Source organism: Moschus berezovskii, chromosome 2, assembly GCF_049115385.1.
Source record: "Moschus berezovskii isolate FMDL1 chromosome 2, NW_MosBer_1.0, whole genome shotgun sequence".
NCBI lineage: Eukaryota > Metazoa > Chordata > Mammalia > Artiodactyla > Moschidae > Moschus > Moschus berezovskii.
In genome coordinates, this window is record NC_142461.1 from 30,164,295 (window position 1) to 30,183,078 (window position 18,784).

General features: G+C 56.7%; 1 protein-coding gene across 7 annotated transcripts in view; it reads left to right on the forward strand.

Moving 5' to 3' along the window:
- Nucleotides 1-18,784, forward strand: part of TNS1 (tensin 1) — a 244,910-nt gene that overhangs the window by 19,431 nt on the left and 206,695 nt on the right. The window contains exon 1 of one of the 7 annotated variants that reach the window (XM_088827672.1): nt 15,311-15,481. The exons of the other annotated variants lie outside the window; for them this stretch is intronic. Within the exon in view, the coding sequence (XP_088683798.1) occupies nt 15,449-15,481 (33 nt within the window). The 5' untranslated portion in view covers nt 15,311-15,448. Of the gene's footprint in view, nt 1-15,310; nt 15,482-18,784 lie in introns of those variants that run through there. 7 annotated transcript variants of the gene reach the window in all.

Genomic DNA, 18,784 nt, shown 5'->3' on the forward strand with positions numbered 1-18,784 from the left:
AAGGGTGCCTTGATGATTCAGGTCTGGTGCCAGGTGTTTTCATATTTAATTTAATCCTCACAGCTACCCAGGAGGCTAGAATCCCTGTCTCCATTTTACAGAAGGGAAAAGAGGTTCAGAATAGAGAAATAATCTCTTCAAGGTCACATAGCTGGTGAGTGTCAGGTTCAGGATTTGGACCCTGGTCTCTCTGCTGGCTTTGTACCTCAACCCTCCTCTTTGGCAGGTGAGTATGGGAACGATGGTGGTGACACTTCCCATACGTGTCTCCTGGCGTACTCTCAACTGCACTGGGAAGTCAGAAAGGCAAATGCAGCGGTGTCTGCTCCCCAGACAAGGACACGGGGGCTCCCAGAGGGACTGTGCTCCAACCCTAGTCTTCGTTGCTCCCTCTAGCCCTCGGGTCTGAGTCCCCACCCCTTATGGCCTCTGTTCATCCACCCAGGGCTGGGCTGGGGCTGGGGAGGCTGCATCAGTAAGCTTGTTCTCTGGTCTGTCTGGGGCTGGGCCTGCCCTGCTCTACCCTGAAGCTCCCAGACGGAGTGAGAATAGAACATACCAGAACCAGGATCCAGGGGATCACACAGGGGGCCTGGGACACTTTTTTGGGGGGAAGAGGAAGCCGCATGGTACCATTCAGGGCAGGGGAGCAAACGGAAATCTACCAGCCTAGGACAGCTGCAGCCTTGATTTAAGGGGATATGGGGATTTTACTTGGGCATCCCAGGTGACACCAGTGGTAAAGAATCCTCTTGCCAGTGCAGGAGATGTAAGAGACGTGGGTTCAATTCCTAGGTTGGGAATCTCCCCTGGAGGAGGGCAGGGCAACCCACTCCAGTATTCTTGCCTGGAGAATCCCATGGACAGAGGACCCTGGTGAGCTTCAGTCCATGGGATTGCAAAGAGCTGGACATGACTGAAGTGAGTTAGCACTCATGCAGGGGTTTTACCTACATCCGGCACACGGTCCAGCCAGGGTACATGAGTTGCCAGCTCTCCTGGCTTTTGTGGAGGAGTGAAGGATTCATGTCTGGAGGTGCTTGAGGCCCTTTCAGGAGCTTTTTCTCGGCCCGGCCTCCCGGACCAGGGGCAGGTGTGCCTTTCTCCTAGTCTGGAAGCAAGTACCCTGAGAGCCTTGGTCCAGAGCTGGCTCCTGACCACAGGGGCTGCAGCCAGATACTTGCAGGTCAGCTCAGACTCTGCTCTGGGTCTGCCCTTTGGATTTTCTGAACCTGGTGTTGGGAGCCCCTGGAAGCCCTGGGCCCTTCTTGCTTCTGGAGCCTGGAGATGAGGCCGTGTCACGCCTCAGTTTCCCTGGCAGCCTGGCTGGTGGCCTGCCACGCTTTCTCTCCCCCTTCTTTATTCTTGCCCGTCGCCCACCCCTTGCCTGATGCTGGCCCTTCCCTGCCGCTCTCTGTGAGATGGTTGGAGCTCTCCTTGCCCACATTTCCTCCTCCCCGTGTTTGCTGGCTTCCTCTCCACTCAGGCCGGCTTTCCCTCACTCGCCTGGTGTCTGGCAGCCTCGGCTCCACTGCTTTTTCCATCCTGGATGTCCCTTTTGGAGGCTCTGTCTTCCCCTCCCGTCCTCATCTCCTGGGGTCCACCTGGCATCTGTCTCAGTGGCTCCTCCCGGCCCTCCTCCCTTCTCACACCACCCTGTATGCCTGCAGGGCACAGGCTGAGGGCCCTGGGATGAGTGGGGACCGGAGAGACCTGGAGGTCCCATTTCCTGGCCTCTCTTCCCGTTGTTTCACTCTGCAGGAATAACGTGGGCGGTGGGCCCAGGAGGGGAGCCCAGTGTGCCGTCCTGGCTGGAGAGGGGCGGGACGGAGGAGGGCTGTCGGGTGAAGATGGAGCGGGGAGGAGGCGGGGTGTGCTCGTCTGTCTCCGTTTGTCTCTGTCCCCGATGCCCCTTGCTGTCTGCTGTCACTGTCTCTGTCTCTTTGCCTTTCTGGGTCATCTCGGTTCCCTGGACTGTGGGCTTTAACCCAGCTCCTTTCCCGCTGTGCCTCCCATGCCCAGCTGCCTCCTCTGCCCAGTTCAGGGGCAGACAGTGGGCTGGTTTCCCAGGAAGAGGAGGGGGTTGTTTGGGAGGAGGGAGTGGGGCAGACAGTAACTGTATGAGCTGGTTCTGATGCAGCTGGGTCTCCCAGACTGGACTCTCCCGGCCTGCCTGCCCCCTCCTTCCACCCTCTCCTCCTGCCCTCTCCATCTCACTCCCCCTCCCAGTTCCATCAGAATCAATTAGACAGTCCCTGCTTTAATCTCATTGCAGGAACCTGGGCTCAGACCCAGCAGCCCAGCTCCTAGGTCTGCAGTCTCCATGACAGGCCTGGCAGTGAACACTCTTGGGGGCAGAGGGATGACCAGGATGACCTCAGAGCCCCTATTCTCACTTTTCTACCCCTAGATGCTATGGCTTGCCTGGAAAGGCAGCCCAGGCCCCCAGGCTCCCTAATGGATCAATATGCACCATCACTCCAGATCTGTCCCCATCCCTCCCCCACCCATTTATCATGTCAGCTGCTGGGTGGTGATGGAAGTCCCTTGGAAAGGGGCCCAGAGGACCCAGGATTCTCAGCCTGCAGAATAGAGAGGGCTGGGGGTGGGGTGGGGATGGGGGCGTGAATAATGAGTCGCCAGTGTCTGAAGGCATTTATTGTGCAAAGAGAGTGATCAAGTTGTCCTTTCCTAGGCAAAGCAGTCTAAGAGGAAATGGTCTGGAATTTGAGAGTGGGGATGAAGGTTAGGTATCAGGGGGTCACAGACCTGGGTTAGTAGTGGTGAAGGGGAGAAACAGAATTTATGGACTCGCCTCCTTGGGCTGTCTATAAGAGGGGGGGCCTTTCCTCTTCTCTGCCTCCTCCCCTCCATCCGCAGTGTTGTGCTGTGGAAAAGCAAAGAGCCGGGAATATGGGGGGGGACCTTGATTCATTCTGGCTCTGCTGGTTCTTAGCTGTGTGACTCCTGGCAAGTCACTTTCCCTCTCTGGATCTCGAATCCTATGTTGGGCTTGGGGGAGGGAGCAGGGGAAGGTGTTGGGTCACTTTCAAGTTTAACTGGAATCAGTACTGGATGTGGCGGAGCAGAATAAGGAGGTGCCCCGTGTCAGGGGTGGGTGGAGTGGAGAGGCACAGAGTTCCCACCCTCCTGCAGTAACAGCTAGAACCTGGAAAATGATACTGCCCACTGGCCATAATCCAGGGCTGGGGCAGGGACTCTGGGTTTAGAAGAAGGGATGGCCTGCCTTCCTCCTCTCCTGTATTCATGCAACCAACCAACCAATCTACCAAGTAAGTCATCTTCATTGACCATGTACCCTGAACCATGCTGAGTGCTGGGTGCCTGGTTCTGAGTGTTGGGAGTATAACCCTGAATGACTGACAAGGTCCTCTGAAAGCTGGCAATCTGGTGGGGAAGGGGGTGATGGAGTGAGCGGATCTGTCAATAAGAGATAGTGCTAAGTGCTCTGAAGACATGAACTGGCTGGGGGTCACACAGAGACTCGGGACTAGAGGGAGGGAAGAACTTTGGTGGGGGCATCAGAGGAAGAAACGTTGGAGCCCATATGAAATGGGATCCCACCTCTGCAGGGACCCCAGTTCTGTGGCTAAGTGGAAGTCCTGGACCTTGAATATGGTTGGGTAGTTTAACCGTTGAGTGGGGCTGGGGACGGAAACCCACCCTTAGTGGAAGTGCTGAGGCTCTGGGGAACCTGGTCTTGGAGGCGAGACCCAGGTGGGAGCCCCAGGGAGGAACTGCTATGGCTGGGAGGATTGTGAGCAAGCACACGGAGAGCAGGGTCTGATGCTGCTGACCCCATCTAATGGAGAAAGGCTGAGGGCCTCCAGGGAGCAGCCTCTATGCATCTCTCTCGGTGTGAAAGCAAGACCCAGAGCCTCCGATCAGATGCCCAAGCTATTCTCCCCTCACAGGAGCGGCCTTTGTCTCCTCACAGACAAAACCAGCCGGGGGCACTGTGGCCCTGGGGACCCGGGACAGAGGAGAATCTGTGCTTACCCTGTCCCCAGGGAGCTGGCGGCTGTGACCTGCTCTCTTGTTTCCCTGACACCTTCTCTGGATGCCGCTGGGAAGTTTCCTGTTCTTCTCCCGATTCGCAGGGAGTGGGGGTGTGGAGGCTGGTGTGGTGAGGGGAAAGCAGCCCCCTTTCCGTGAATGTGGCTTCCATCCCGCCTGGCTCTAGGCTCTGGAATCTCCTCCCTGACCTGGCCTCAGAATTCGGGTCTCTGGGCTGTGTCAATAAGAGTGGGGTGAGGAGAAGAAATTCCTCCTCTTTCAAGCCATGGCCAGACCCACTTGGCCGTCTGGACTCAAGCTGAGGGGAGGAGGCAAAGGGAGGAAGGATGGTCCCAGGGGCTGGCAGGGCTGGGAGACAGGCCTGGGGGGCTGTGGGAGCCTGCACAGGGCGGGAGAGACAAAAAGTCCCCAGAGAATTGGTTAACCCTCCGAGGATGGCGGCCAGCTTTTCAAAAGTTTCACCGGGGAGGCCAAGGCGAGCAACTGGGGGGCTGTTGTCAGGTACCCACATGGGGGCTGCAGAGAGGTCGGAATCTGCTGTCAGGTCCCTTTGACAGACCAGGTCTGCCCAGACTCTTCTTTATCCATGGTCCCCCATGTCCCCTGCCTCTGATCCCTTCTGTGGAATCCTGCATCTCTGTCCCTGACACTTGGGGGCCTGGAAGGAGAGATGGGGGGTGGGATACTCATTAGAACCTACCAGATGCAGTTTCTGGTGCTTTGAGGAGAAATGGATTGAAATTGAAAGAGACATTGCTGGGATTGGACCCCTCCATGCATCCACAAAACTTGAAATGGGAAGCTTAGGGAATCCCTGCTAAAGCTTCATCTGGGGATCCTCTAGCTGCTGTCCCTGGGGTTCTGATCTCCTTCGGTGATGAAAACAGAACAGAGGATGTGTGACTTCCCATGAGGCACCAAACCCCCAAGGACACATTTCTGTGTCGAGGGCATGCACAAGGGGGCAGGATTTCACTGACCTTCAGGAGCTGAGAAAGCAGGCCTGAAACTCAGTGAGGTGTGGTGGAGCCAGGGGCTGGGACGGGAGAGCTGGGGAGATGCTCCAGGCAAGGCTGGGCCTGGCTTCTTATCCCTGTCAACCACGGTCTCTTCCCTTCCTCTCTGGAGGGTCATTGGCTTAAGGACACCTCCTGCTGGCCAGTGGATGAAATTAAGGACTTTCCACCTTCTGAGCCCTATTCATCTAAATCTCCTTGTCCGGAAGGGCTGAAGCTTGAGATCCCTTCCTTTACTTTCTTCCCATCCTCTCTTCCTTCCTTCTGTTTGATGAGTACCTGTCATGTTCTTAGTGTTGAGAAGTATTAAGAATCCTCTTAAGGAAAATCACTTTGTCCTCTCTCAGTCTAGACGGGGCCAGGCTTCAATCTATCTGAAGAACTTCCTTCTGTTTAACAAATTCAACCAGTGATCCCTTTCGATTAAACTTTGCTCCACTCGCTCAGTTTCCTCACATCTCACAACGTATCCAATTCCTCTGGCGCCAGGGTGGGGGGGCCTGTGGAGATTATAGGACCCGTGCCCCCGCCCACCCTCCGCCACCAGGAAGAAGGAAGTCCAGCTATGTAGCCTGGCAGAGATTTCGACAGTGCTAGGCAGTTGGCTGGAGGTCGTTGGCAAGAGCAAAGGCAGGATCTGCTAGAGATGGGCTCATATGCTCTATTTCCACTTAACTTCCTTGGTACCCCGCTCCAGCTTTCATCCAGGGCCTCCTTGGTGACGTATGCTGCGGGGGCAGGAGGCAGTTGGCCGTCCCCCTTGCTTGGAGATTGTTGAGGGCTGAGGTTTGTCTTTCTTCTCTCTCTAGCCAGGCGGTGGCAGGGCCCCCTTCCCTCTCCTTCACTGTGTTCACTGTGCTCCTGCCAACCTCCCCCAAAGCACTCACGGTGGGGAGCTGAGCTGGGAATGTAGGGGGGTCTGACAAATTTGCTGAGTGGGGGAAAGCTTGGAGGCAGGAGTGAGCTCGCTGAGAAATTCGGTCCTCAGGCCGCCTGCTGGGAAGGAGACCCTGTGATGCTGTCTGTGTCGCCATCCTCCCTTGAGGAGGAAGGGGCCAGAGAGACGGCATTGCCATGGGGAAAAAAACAAACCGGCCCTGAGAAGGTGCCCAGGGAAGCCCAGGCGGGGAGTGCAGGCAGCAGCGGGGGGTGGGGGCGGCCCTTGGCTGGTGCTCCCGCGGCCTGTTACCGTGGGGAGGCCCTGGCAGGGTCTGCTCTCAGCTGCAGCTCTCCAGCTCTCCCTCCCCTTTTCTTTCTGGGCTTGGCTGGCTGGCTCCCCTCCCAGTTTCTCTGCAGCGACAAAAACCAGGGGCAAAGCTCACCGCTGCCTCTCCCCCTCCCCGAAGTCTGTCTGTGGGTCTCCCTCCGCCTTTGTCTCTCTGTGTCTCTCTCCCTCCCTCCAGAGTCCAGCACCTCCTCACCCCCTCTTCCTCCTGCTGCCTAGTGCCGGGGTCATAGTAGGGTGACCCCCCCACCCCAAGCAATATTCCCGAGAGGCCCCCAACCGCCCGTTCACCTCCTCTGAGCACAGCAGAGGCAGAGAAGGGTCCCTGGCATCTGATGGCAGCCACGTGACACTTGGTGATGGGACGGGGCGCACCCGGAACGCTGAGGGGTGGTTCAGCCATAGCTGTGGGTGGCCTGCCAGCTCTCATCCAATAGAGCTGGCTCAGCCTGGGAGGCAGGGGCCTTTCCAACTCCTGGGGGCGCCTTTGGATGCTCAGAGCTCCTTCCCTCCTGTAGTTGTCTGGAGAGGGATCCAGGCAGCGGAGTTGGGGTGTGACCAGGGTCAGAGGTTGCTGAGTTGGAACAGCCCTGTCTGGGAGGTGTTCTCACGTGCATGCCAGGCCCACGGATGTTTCTGCTTCAATCAGGGCAGCTGGAGGCCTCCGTTTAAGTTAATCACATTATGCTCTGGGGAGCAATATGGAAATTGGAGTGAGGTCTGGAGGGAAATCCGCACACACAGGCACACACACGCACACTCACACACTCACTGCAGCTTGGAGCACAATGCTGCCGCCACCGCCGCCCAGGCTCGCGCCGCCGCTGCGCCTTCCCCGCAGGTGGACGCTGGGCGCCTGGCACCGCCTCTGCTCTGCCCGCTCAGCCTCGCCTGCGGTCCTCTCCCCAGCCTCCTCCGAAGTTGCCGTGCCCGCCCCCCCAGCCCGCCTGGGAGACCGGCAGGCGGAGGCTGTCAGGCCGAGGGGAGGAGAGAGGCAGCAGCTGGAGGAAGTCCCCCAGGGTGGAAGCGCCCTGCAGCCTCCGCGCCTCCCATCGGGGCTTCCGGGCAGATGGAGCCACGTCGGGGCCGTGCCGCGGGGGCCCCATCGAGCTCCTCCCGCTAGAGGGGCCGGGACACCCGGGCTGCTCCTGCGGGGCTAAGCGTCCCGGAGACCCCGGGGCGGGGCTCTCGCCTTGCTTCTCACCGCCTCCCCGGAGCAGCCGGTCCTCCTCCCCCCGCACCCCGACCCTCGCGCCCGGGGTGGGGGGCACCCACCTCGGGGGTCAACATGACTCGACTGAGCTGGTGCTTCTCTTGCGTGATTCGATGGAGCAAGTACCTCTTCTCCTGCTTCCTGCCCTTGCGCTTCTGTCTCCGAAGACAGGTAAACTCACCTGACACCTGCTCCACTCTTCCCTACCGGCACTCTCGGGGTTTATCACCCTGCCTTCAGGGACACCTACCTTGAGCGGGTCCGCGTGGCTTTCGTGAGACTTTGGGGACTCCTGGGGAGCCCCCTCCCACGCAGGGATCCACGTCGGGGCATGGACGCCCCTCTGCCAGGGCACAGCATCTGGGGTTCAGGTCAGAAGTCTAAAGGATAGCGCTGGAGTCTGTGCGAGGACGCTGGGGACCTGGGCACAGAGGAACACTTCTGGGGGGTGCTTTCCGCATCCCTCTGAAATTTCTGTGGAAAAGGAGGGCAAGTCCCTGGAAACGCATTCCCCGCAACCCTGCACTGGATTCAGAGGTTTCAGAGTTAAGGCTGGGCCCTTAACAGAGTGAGACTTGACAGAGTGAAGTGAGGCTGTTAAGGCTGGGCCCTGAACAGGGTGAGAAATGAGCCTGGTGGATGCCAGGAGGGACTTCCTATCTATTCAGGAGGATGGAGGGACCTGAACCAAGCGTGGAAAGGATGGGGGCTGGGGCAGTAGCTGGGTTAGTGAGAGAGGAGGGGTGTGGTGGGCCCCACAGTGCTGTGGGTGGGCGTGCCATGGCTGAGCATCTTTCTTCCGGAGATCCTTGACTGTCTTCAGGGTGTGTGTGCTTGTGCATGTGGTGGGGTGGGGTGGGGGAGGCTGGGGAGAGGCAGGAGGTGGGGGCCTAGCTGGCCAGCAGAGTAGGGAACTGGTGAAACTGCTTATAACATTAAATCCTCCCCTGGAGGCACAGAGAGAATTCCGAGAACATGACCTTGAGCCCCCAGAAGACTCCAGTGAGGGGAGGGATTTCAGGGGCTGGGGGGTCTGGCTTTTGGTCTTCTCCCCTTTCCTTAGGGAAACTAGAGAGGGCCCTGTCATATGGGGGAAGTGGCTCAGTGGTACTCAGGTTAAGAGTCAGCAGAGCTGGTCTGCCTGGCTTTGAATTCTGGGTTTACCATGTCTTAGCTGTGGACCTTGGGCAAGTGACTTACTCTGCCTGTACCTTAGTTTTCAAACATGTGGAATAGGGATTATAAAAATGCCTATGTCACTGGCTTGTTGTGAGGATTAAATGATGTAGGACATTTGGAATGGTTACCAAGTGCTTATTCCATAGTAGTCACTCGTGAATATTCAGGATTTATTCTTATTGTGCCTTTCCAGCAGGGCTCTCCCTCCTTGTAGACCTTCAGGCAGGCCAGACATGGGATATGTGAGGATGGACGGATTTATCCCGGTATCCATTCTTCCCATCACATGCATAGGAAGGATTTTTCCACTCCATAAGAAGCTTGAATGTTCAGCTCCTCCTCCCAGGTGCTGCCTCTGGGACTCAGTTTCCCCCACTGCTACTCCGCAGTGAGGAAGAGGTGCCAGCAGGCTCCAGTCCCTCCAGTCACCCAAGGTGTGCTTTGAAATCTTCCAGCAAAATGCATTGTGTCCAGGGATTGGCTGGGAGGCACGCGCTGCGGACCGCAGGGCCAGAGCCCCATCTACGTTCCTGTGGGCTCTGAGTTCAGATGCTGTGGAGTCTGACTTTGCAGACTGGGGAAAAGGCAGCCTGCAGTGGGAATGGCCAGCCGAGACCAGGTCAGTCGGACCCCAGGCCACTTGGCAACTTCCCCTCCTCATTTGCAGAGGTTGAGGATGAGCTCAGTGCTTCTGGGCTAGGATGAGTTGGGGGGCCGGGGGTGCGGGACTTGGTGATCAGCGGCAGCTGCCTCCCTCCAGCCTCTGAGAGTCCGAGTCAGGCAGGAAATTAGAGCTGGGGAAGAGATCAAGATCACCAAGTCAAGCTCTGGGAAGGGTTTTATTAAAACTTATTAAGATTTGGCCCAGACGCTGTCCCCACCCTGGGTGCTGGTGGAGGGGACGTAGGGGAAGGGTGCTGGTGGAGGGGGGTGTGAGTGATGTTCCTTCCTGGGCCCAGGCAGTGCCTGGTTGGAAACTCACTTTCCTTCTTAAGGAGCATTCTGATTTCTGGAGTGCAAGGAGGCAACTCTGTCTCATACTAGAGGGGTGGTGGACATGGGGGAAGGGGCTGGACGTCCCTGGACCATAGGATACTTTGGCGGGCATTCAGATGAATGCCCCATTCTCCAGGCTGATGTGTCTCAGGTCAGGCTTGGTGAGTAGAGCATGGTTGGGACTTCAGACCCCATGCACCCTTTGGTTGCAAGCTAGTTCAAAGAACATCCTGTCCAGTGGTACATGGAGGCTCTGCTAGGGCCCTGAGTCCCCCAGGACTCAAAAGCCAATTTTGGGGGGGATGAGGGGCAGGGAGAGGTAATGTGGCTTATCTGAACAGAAACCCTGTGGCTCCTGTTCTTATTCAGAACTCAGGCCCCAGGGCTTACTAGCTGTTAGTCACTCAGTTGTGTCTGACTCTTTATGACTCCATAGAATTCTCCAGGCCAGAATACTGAAGTGGGTAGCCTTTCGCTTCTCCAGGGGATCTTGCCAACCCAGGGATCGGACCCAGGTCACCCGCATTGCAGGCAAATTCTTTACCAGCTGAGCCACAAGGGAAGCCCAAGAATACTGGAGTGGGTAGTCTATCCCTTCTCCAGCAGATCTTCCTGACCCAGGAATCGATCCAGGGTCTTCTGCATTGCAGGAGGATTCTTTACCAACTGAGCTATCAGGGAAGCCCCAGGACTTGGTAAGACTGTGGTTTTTCTCTTTTGATTGGCTCTTCTAGAGCCGTTAGGGAGCCAGTCAGTCTCATCCTGACCCAGGTGGTAGCATTGTCCTTGGCTTCCCTCTCTGTGTCCCCCTGCCCCCCAGCCCAAGCCAGCCCTGGGCCTGGGCTTCTCCTTGGCCAAGGAGTGGGGAGGACAGTTAACATATCACCTCAACATGGGACCATAAGCCCTAGTCTCTGGGTGACACTATTGCTAGAGGAACAGCAGGCAATTTCTTGATGCCCCCAAGATGTGTTATCAGACACCCTGGACTCCACTCTCACAGAGTAGCTATGTGATGCTGAGCAAGTTGCTGGACCTCTTTTTGCCTCAGTTTCCGCATCTATAAAACAAGAGCTGGTAGGAGGCTTAAATATGATACCACAGTTACATGTCTGGTTAGTTAATATTGCTCTTTCCAGGGGCACAGAGCAAAAGGACATTGCCCAAGGGGGCCAAAGGATGTAGACACAGTTACCGAGGGCTTTGGTGTCAGATTCCTGTGTTCTGTGCTATTGGAATCTGTAGTTGGACGTTGGTGGGGAATCCCAGCACCAGCTCTGCCCCTGCCTATTGAACGGGAGGCCCCTGGGACCGGCTGGGAAGAAGGTTGTGGTGTGTGCGGCCCCGTGTCGAGGCAGCAGGCTGCAGGGTTTTTAGGAGAAAGGCAAGAGCATGACTCTGGTCCTACAGTGACTGGACAGCAGGTGCTGGGAGCCACAGCTCTGTGACACCAGGGTGATCCCACCCCTCCCTCCGCTGCAATGTTGTCATCTCTCAGATGAGGGGGCTGGGTTAGGTGAGCAGTGCCCCGAAAGCCAAACCCTCCTGGCAGACTTGTTTAATTTAATCTGGCAGAACGGCTTTAAAAGAAGAAAAAATCAGCACTTAAAAAGTGCACTTTTCATATTTTATAGAAAAGATTTTGTAAGATAATATAGATCTGGGGCTTCTCTTGACAGATCAAAAGATCTGACAGTGTGGGCTATGTCACTGATCCATAGCAGCTGTTGACGAGGAGCGGGGTCCCCTTTAGCTGAGCCTGCCAGCTCTCTGGGTCTCTGAGGGACTCCTTGCCCACTCCTTTCATTTAACCTTAAGGTTCTGACTGTGACCCCTGCAAAGGCTCCAGGTCTTTCCAGCTCTGACGTTCCATGACCTTTGAATTTTGTGACTCATGGTGACTGAGAAAAGACCTGATGCTCCATTAGGAGATGGGCTGACAACAGGAAGAACTTTCTGACGGACAAGTGTGGAAGGAGAGGAAGAAAGGGTTGGAGGGAGCTGGGATCTTGGCCTGGGAAATCGGTGGTCTCACGCCAATTTGTGTGATCTCACCCCACAGCAGCTGTGGGGCTGGCAGGGACCTTTGAGACCATCAGCTCTGTCATTTTGCAGGTGAGGAAGCTGAGGCTGGGAGACCGGAGTGCCAGGCTCAGGCTTACGAGGCCTGTTAGCTCTACTCCTGCCCTCACTCACCCTTCCCTCTGCCTCAGTTCAGTGCCAGCCCAGAGCCTGCAGTCCTAGCTCTTTCCTCAGCTGACTGCTGAGCTAGAGGCTGGAGGGCCGTGGGCAGCGAGGAGGAAGGCTCGGCCTGCAGAGAGGAGAGTGGGGTTAAACAACAGCCACTGCAGAAATGGCTGGGGTAGTGGGTGTCATGTCATGTGGGGGCAGGTGCTGAGGCTTCTGGGATCTCAGCCTGGAAAACCCAACCAGCCCCAGCAGCTTCTGCCTGTGAGTCCCTGGTCCAGGCATGGGGTCAGGACCCCAGGAAGGGCGATACTGGTCCAGCCTCTGGAGACTCCCCCTTCTGGGAGAGCTCGGAGATCAGCATGTGGCAGGAAGATATGGTGCTGAGGAAAGTTGGGTGTGTAGGCAAGGTATGCCAACATCCTTTCGGGGGGGCTGGAGTGGACCAGGAGGAGGGTTCGGGAAGGGAATGTGCCTGTGTGTATGCTAAGTCACTTCAGTTGTGTCTGACTCTGTGCAACCCTATAGACCGTAGCCCGCCATGCTCCTCTGACCATGGGCTTGTCCAGGCAAGAATCCTGGAATGGGTTGCCATTTCCTCCTCCAGGGGATCTTCCCGACCCAGGGATCGAAACTATGTCTCCTGCGACTCTTGGATTGCAGGCAGATTCTTTACTGTTGAGCCACTGGGGAAGCCCTGGGAAGGGGATAGTAAGTGGTAGATGTAGGAAAATATGTCAGGACCTATTGATTGGTAGATTGATCTGTTGCTTCTACAATCATGCCTGACACCTGCTATATGCCCGTCTCTCAGGATACAAAACACAGGACAGGTCTTTGCCCAAGGAACTCTCCCTGTGTGGGAGGGGCAGGGGAACCAGCTGGGAAGAATGAAGAATGGGTCCTGAAACAGGGTTATCACATATGGTTAGAGACACTTCTGGTGGCAGAGTTGAACCTTCAATGGGGAAGATGGTGGTTGGGTAGGAGGAAAGACTTCCCGACTGCGAGAGATTAAGGTACAAGAGAGACGCCCATAGTCTCAGAAAAGAGGGATGGGGGAATTCTGGGGGCTGGATCTTCCAAGAAGACCCTCAGCACTAGGGTTCTCTACTCCTGTCTTTCAGTCCCAGCTGAAGGGACTGGAGAGGGAGCTGGCCTGGGAGGTGCAGGGCCCCCTTGGGCTGCGTGGGAGGCCAGACAAATTGGTGTCATTGTGACTTGGTCTTTGGTCTTGTTCAGCATTTCTGGGAAGCTGCAAGGTGATTTCTCAGAACTCTTGAGATAGCTGCCGGCAGGCACATCTAGTGATGCCAGCTGTAAAGGGCAGGGCTGTGGGAGAAGGGCAGGGGGAGATGGGGTGGGAATGAGTGCGGAGATGGCAGGGCTGAGCTGGCTGAACCCTTGGAAGGGCTGGCAGCACTGATGATGGTGGCCAGGGGTGGGCTCAGGGGCTCCCAGAGAGGCCCCCTTCCTATATTGCCCTGAGCTCCAGCCAGTCAAGAGAGGGAGGGTTGGCAGGAGCGTCTGCCTGTGGACATCCCCAGCGGTGGCTGCAGAGCCTGTGGGATTCTGCTTCATTACAGTGTTGGCTAAACTGTCATTTGAGCCCTGGCAGGTTTGGGAGGGGATATCCAGGGGCACTGTGGTTCTGGAAAGTGATCTAGGGTAGGGGCAGAATCCTTCATTGCTCCATGGCGGCTCTGCAGAAGGGCTTGGAGAGATGTGAGAAGGGCCCTGATTTTTTACCTTATCATGTCTTCATCAGAACAAAGACTCTTAACTCAGGCACCCACCCCAGGAGGGACCGGAATGAGACATTTTGCTATCGCGCCCTCCCTGACATCTCGGAATCACCAAGGAATAGAGTCCTCTGTGCACTACACAGCCTGCACAGCCACACATGGCAGCCCGTTCCCAGATAGAGTGTGAGTGTTTCCCTCGCATTCTCGGCCTGACTGGGCTGTGGGCTGGAAGCCAGTACAGCTGGCTGGACAGGTCCACCTGAGGGGAGAGGCTGGTTGTATAGACGCTACACTGGGATGGCACTGTGTGTGGTGCTGACAGAGGGTGGTGAAGGCATGTTCTTGGGTGAGTCGGGGAGAGAGGCAGGGGATATATAACCCTTTTTACATGTGGCCCAGGGCATGTACCACACGCTGATGTGTGTGCCTAAGTCCTCAAGCAAGAGGACTTTCTTGCCAAGTTACTCAATCCAAGAAAATGGTCTCAGAGTGCCTACTCTGGGTGGGGCCCTGTCCTCGGCGTTCTGTGTGTTTGTGTGAGTTGGACTGTGTGTCCTGGTGTGTGTGTGTGTCTACAGAAGGGGGTGGGGCTGAGCCCTCTTTCCCTCCCCTGGAAGTCTCCAAAAAAATAGTGCGGGTGATTCACCAGCCCCACCCACCCTAGCTTGGTCCAGCTGTGGCCAGAGCTCAAAGAGGAAACTTTCTGGGGGGACGGTGGAGGGGGGAGTTGAGACAATGAAGGCGCGGGGCAGATTTTGCTGGATTCCCCTGCAGCGAGCCCTGGGCATGCATTTGGAATCTGTACCCTTTGTCTTCCCCCGACCCCGGACCCCAAACTCTAGTCCCTGGGCTAAGGTGGTGGGGGGAGGGAAGGGCTGGTAGGAGTGAGCAGGGGGGACCCTGTGCGGGAGAAGTAGGCGGGTGGAATGGTGGGAGGTGAAAACAGCCCTGGGAGGGGGAGCCGGGGAGGCGGAGGAGGAAGTGGGGAAATGCAAACCAAATGTTGGCCCAGGGCACAGTCAAGAAAAACAGACTCTCGCGGGAGCCTGGAGCGGGGCTCCTTTAGGAAGGGCAGGAAGGGCTGGGACAGATGTTTGGAGAAAAGAAAGAAAGAAGGGGGGGAAAAAAAGTAGGAAAATGTTGGAACAAAATTCACAACCCCGAGGGTAGGGCCATTCTCCAGTCATTGCAGGCCTGGTTTCTCCTGAGTCAAGTGAGGTGCAGGCTCAGAACTCGCTGAAGGGCACCAGAGCTAGCTAAGTGTGTGCAAGGGAGTTTGTGTTCCCAGGGCAGGAGGGCTTGTGTGTGTCCTTAGAGATGGGACGGGCCTGAAGAACCATAGTTCAGACTGTGCCATCCCTTGTCTGTCTGTCCCTCCATCGGGGTTCTGGGGGTAGGGATCTGTGGGTAGTAAAGCAGACTCTTGGCCAGTAGTGCTGGATCAAACCAGAAGGCAGGAGCAGGCCAGATAGCTCACAGGGCTTGGGTGTCTGGGATTGGGGGTACAGGGGAGGGTGGGGGGGGAGGGGCTGTCTCCAGTAGCTGTCCCTTTGCTCCGCCTCCTGCTTACCCCTTGCAAAGCAAAGGCTTCAGACCCTGCAAGCCACCAGTGGAGCTGGGAGGAGGGAGGAGACAGGCGGCTGGGATGAGGGTGGGGTGGGGGGAGGAGGAGGAGGGAGGGTGAGTTGGAGGCAGGCAGGGCGAGCGATGCTGGCTGAGCCAGAGCCGCGGCCGCTGCGGACTCAGAGCTCCCTTCTGCCTTCTCTGTGGGGGCTGTGAGCTCGAGGGGACCATCCGCTGGCCCCAGCAGCACTCAGCACCGGGGCCCCAGGGACAGCACTCAGCGAAGATGACATGGATCTGTCTGTCCTGCATGCTCTGGGTAGGTGTGGCTGTGTTAGCTAGGAGGTAGAAGCCCCCACCCTGGCCCCTTCAACCTTAGCCAGACGCTGAGAGCCTGGGGGGAGGGAGTGCTGGCTGTGAAGGAGGGGGCCTTTCTGCCTCTGAGGGACCGAATTGAGTAGACTCTCAGCCTGGGTCCCTCGCCCCAGTTCTGCCGGTCGGTCCATCCCCCCACCCCCCTGCCTTCTCCCCAAGCTGAGTCCAGGAGCTGTGAGGCGAGGAAGCCATCACAAAGTTGGTTTCTTTTTGGAGCTGCTCCTGTCTCCATCTCCACTCCCACCCTATCCTTTCCCTGCACTGGGGGGAAATTCGTCACCCCTCAAGTTGCTCAGCCTCAGAGTTTGAGGAAGGTGCCATGGTAGGGGGCCTGGGGAACAAGGATATTAACCTAGAAAATGAAATCTGGAGAAACCCGGCTGGAGGGAAGTTCTGCTTGGATTCCATCACTTTTATCCCAATTTCAACTTCTAACTATTGCCACCTCTTCCTCCACAGCCCTCCCCGCCTTACCAAGAACCACTGCCACCCACCCCCTAGTCCCGTGGAGGAAGACACAGCATTGTCTTTCCCCTGTCTTGGCCCCAGATTAGGGAAGGTGTGTGTCGGGCGAGTGCCTGAGGGGTGGGCAGGCAGGGTCTGGGGCCACACGGTGAGGGTTAAAAGTCTTGAAGCTTGTCAGAGGGAGAGAGGGGGCTGACGGCTGGTGGAGGGGAGGGGACAGGGGGCGGGAGACCCCTTCCTCAGAGCGGCTTGGTTTGACTGTCAGGCTGGGCGAAGGCATGCAAGGGTCAGGAGGGCGAGGAAGTCTTCTCTGGCCGAGGTTAATGTTGGTCTCTGAGAGAGTGCCGGGTGGTTTGGGGGAGGACACTTCAGTCCCGGGTCCAGATGTGGTCTTCCCTGCCCTTTCCAGATGTGGTTTTCCCTGCCCTTTCCCTGTTCCAGCCGGCCCTGGGGAAGACCCTCCTGGGCTTAGGCAAGCCCAGGCTGAAAGACAGTGGCGGGACATCAGACCTAGGCAGAGAGGGGAAGTGAGGAGGCACTGGGATGTGGGCATTTGGGTGGCATGTGGGGCTCTCAGTAACAAACTGAAGGTGTCTGGAGTATCCTGCCCAGAGGGCGTTCGCTGGGCTGCTGTCCACATCTGTGTAATGGGAGCCATGGCCAAGTTCACCTCTCCAGGCCCTCCCAGCTCCCTGGGCCCGGCTCTGGAAGGCCTGTAGACGGTGCTGAGGATGGAGCCGGGCAGGGAGGGAGGCCTGTGGCGGGAAGGTTGGTGGTTAAACTTCCGCGGTGATGCTACTGTGGATGGAGACAAGGCCACGTCAGCAGAGAGGCTGTGTCGGAGAAACGCCTCGTGGCTGTGAGCCTCAGTTTCCCCGGGGGGTGAAATGGGGGTGACGGAGGGGAGGTGCCAAGAGGTGAGCATGAGTGCCTTGTCCAGGTCAGTCCTCTCCCTGAGAGCTGGGAGAGGGGACTGGGGACCAAGGGCTGGTGTGGATGCGGCGATTTCTCTAAGGTCCTCCCCGCTTTTCCTGTCCTCCCTCCTGTGACTCCCTGCCCCCGTCCTCTCCAGCTTCATGAAACAACCCAGTGGGCGCTTTTCTGTGGTCGTGGAAGAGGCTGGTGGAGTGGACTGGGCAGGAGGATGTCTCCTATCCATCTTGCCGTGGCCTGGATGCCCATTGCCAGGGTGGACCCAAGTCTGGGGGGGGTGGCGAGGACTGGCCCCAGGGCACAGCCCTGGTCCCATCAAACTTCTTGTCCTGGATCCTCCCTTGTGGTTGTCCCATCAACTTTCTTCTTTTTTGCATGGACCTCTGTGGGGCTGGGGTATAAGTTTGTAGCAGAGAGGGGAGGAATAGCTGGTGCCGGTTATGGAGATGAGACACACAGGTCCTGGAGACCTTGACAAGGGGGCTGCTCCCACCTTGAGAGGCACCTGCTGGTGGGAAGTGGGTGGTCTTTGCCACCAGGCAGGGCTAGGCTCCGACCCTCGTCCTGTCATTTATCAGATGGGCAGCCTTGACTCTCACAGTTCCCTCCTTGAGCCTCAGTTTCCTGATCTGTCAAGTGGGGAGAAGAATACACACCTTGTTTGGCTGGGGTGAGGACAGAGATGACATGAGTCAGAAAACCAGGTACCCAGCACATAGTAGCTGCTCAGTAAATGTGGGTCCCTCACCCCACTCCACAAGACCCTGCTTGGCTCATAGGATACCCTGCATCTCAGGTCTGATGTGTTGGGGGAGAAATCTCCCCAGGAATAGCTGCACATATTTGATCCACAAAGTCATCTGTCCATAGCACATTGTTTTAACAAGCTGTAGGAATAAAAATCACTTTATTAGCTGAGGCGCGTAGCTGTATATCGTGCGTAACTTGATTTTCTCATCAAATGCTCCCATTGTTTGCTATTACATATTCAAGTATGATTTATTTAGAAAATAATTACATGCCTGTTAATTGAGGTTTTTTGGTTTTAGAGCTGCAGGCCCTGGGAGAGGGCTTATTAGGTGGGGCTTAGAGAGCCACAAGGCACGACCAAGGGCCAAGTAGAGCACTGGCCCTGTGCTGAGTGAGCCATGTGGCCTCTGGCTCATCAGTTGACTTTTCATCCTAAGTTTCTCATAGGAACTTGGATGCTGTCCTCTGAGGCTGCTCGCAGCTGCAGACAAAGAAGTGTTCTCTCTTCTGGAGCCCGTGTCCCTCCCAGGGTTAAGCACACATTTTTGTCAGGGGGTCCTCGTGAGCTCCGGGTTGCCTGGCGTGCAGTTCTGCCCTGTGAACCCGACTTTGATCCCTCTGTCCCGAACTCGCTCTCTTTGGAGTTTCATTGGCCTGTAGGGTTGTGCCCACCATGGGGCCTCCTGAGAGTGAGTTTGGGAGCTAGGCTGGGTGGTGTGACACTAACGAGTTCTGAAATAAAACAGGCCCCTTTGTAAAATGTTTCAACGTGACGTTTGAGGCACAAAGTCAGGGATCTATACGGTACTGTTTTTCTGTGGTGCTCAGAGGAAGGATGGCAGACCAGCCAAGAGTGCGGTGCCTGGGTTTCATCCTGCCATGTCACTTGGGAGCTCTGTGACCTTAGGCAAGTGGCTTCAGATCTCTGTTTCTCCGCTGGTTTTCCCACCTACCTGTAGGGTTGTTAGGTTTTAAAGGAGCCAGTACATTTTAGAATCGTGTCTCTCCCTCAGTAAGGGCTCGAGAAATGTTAGCTCTCTTTTTACGATGGTGCAGTTCAAGGCCATACAAGGTTAGAGGCCCAACTAGGACCTGGCTC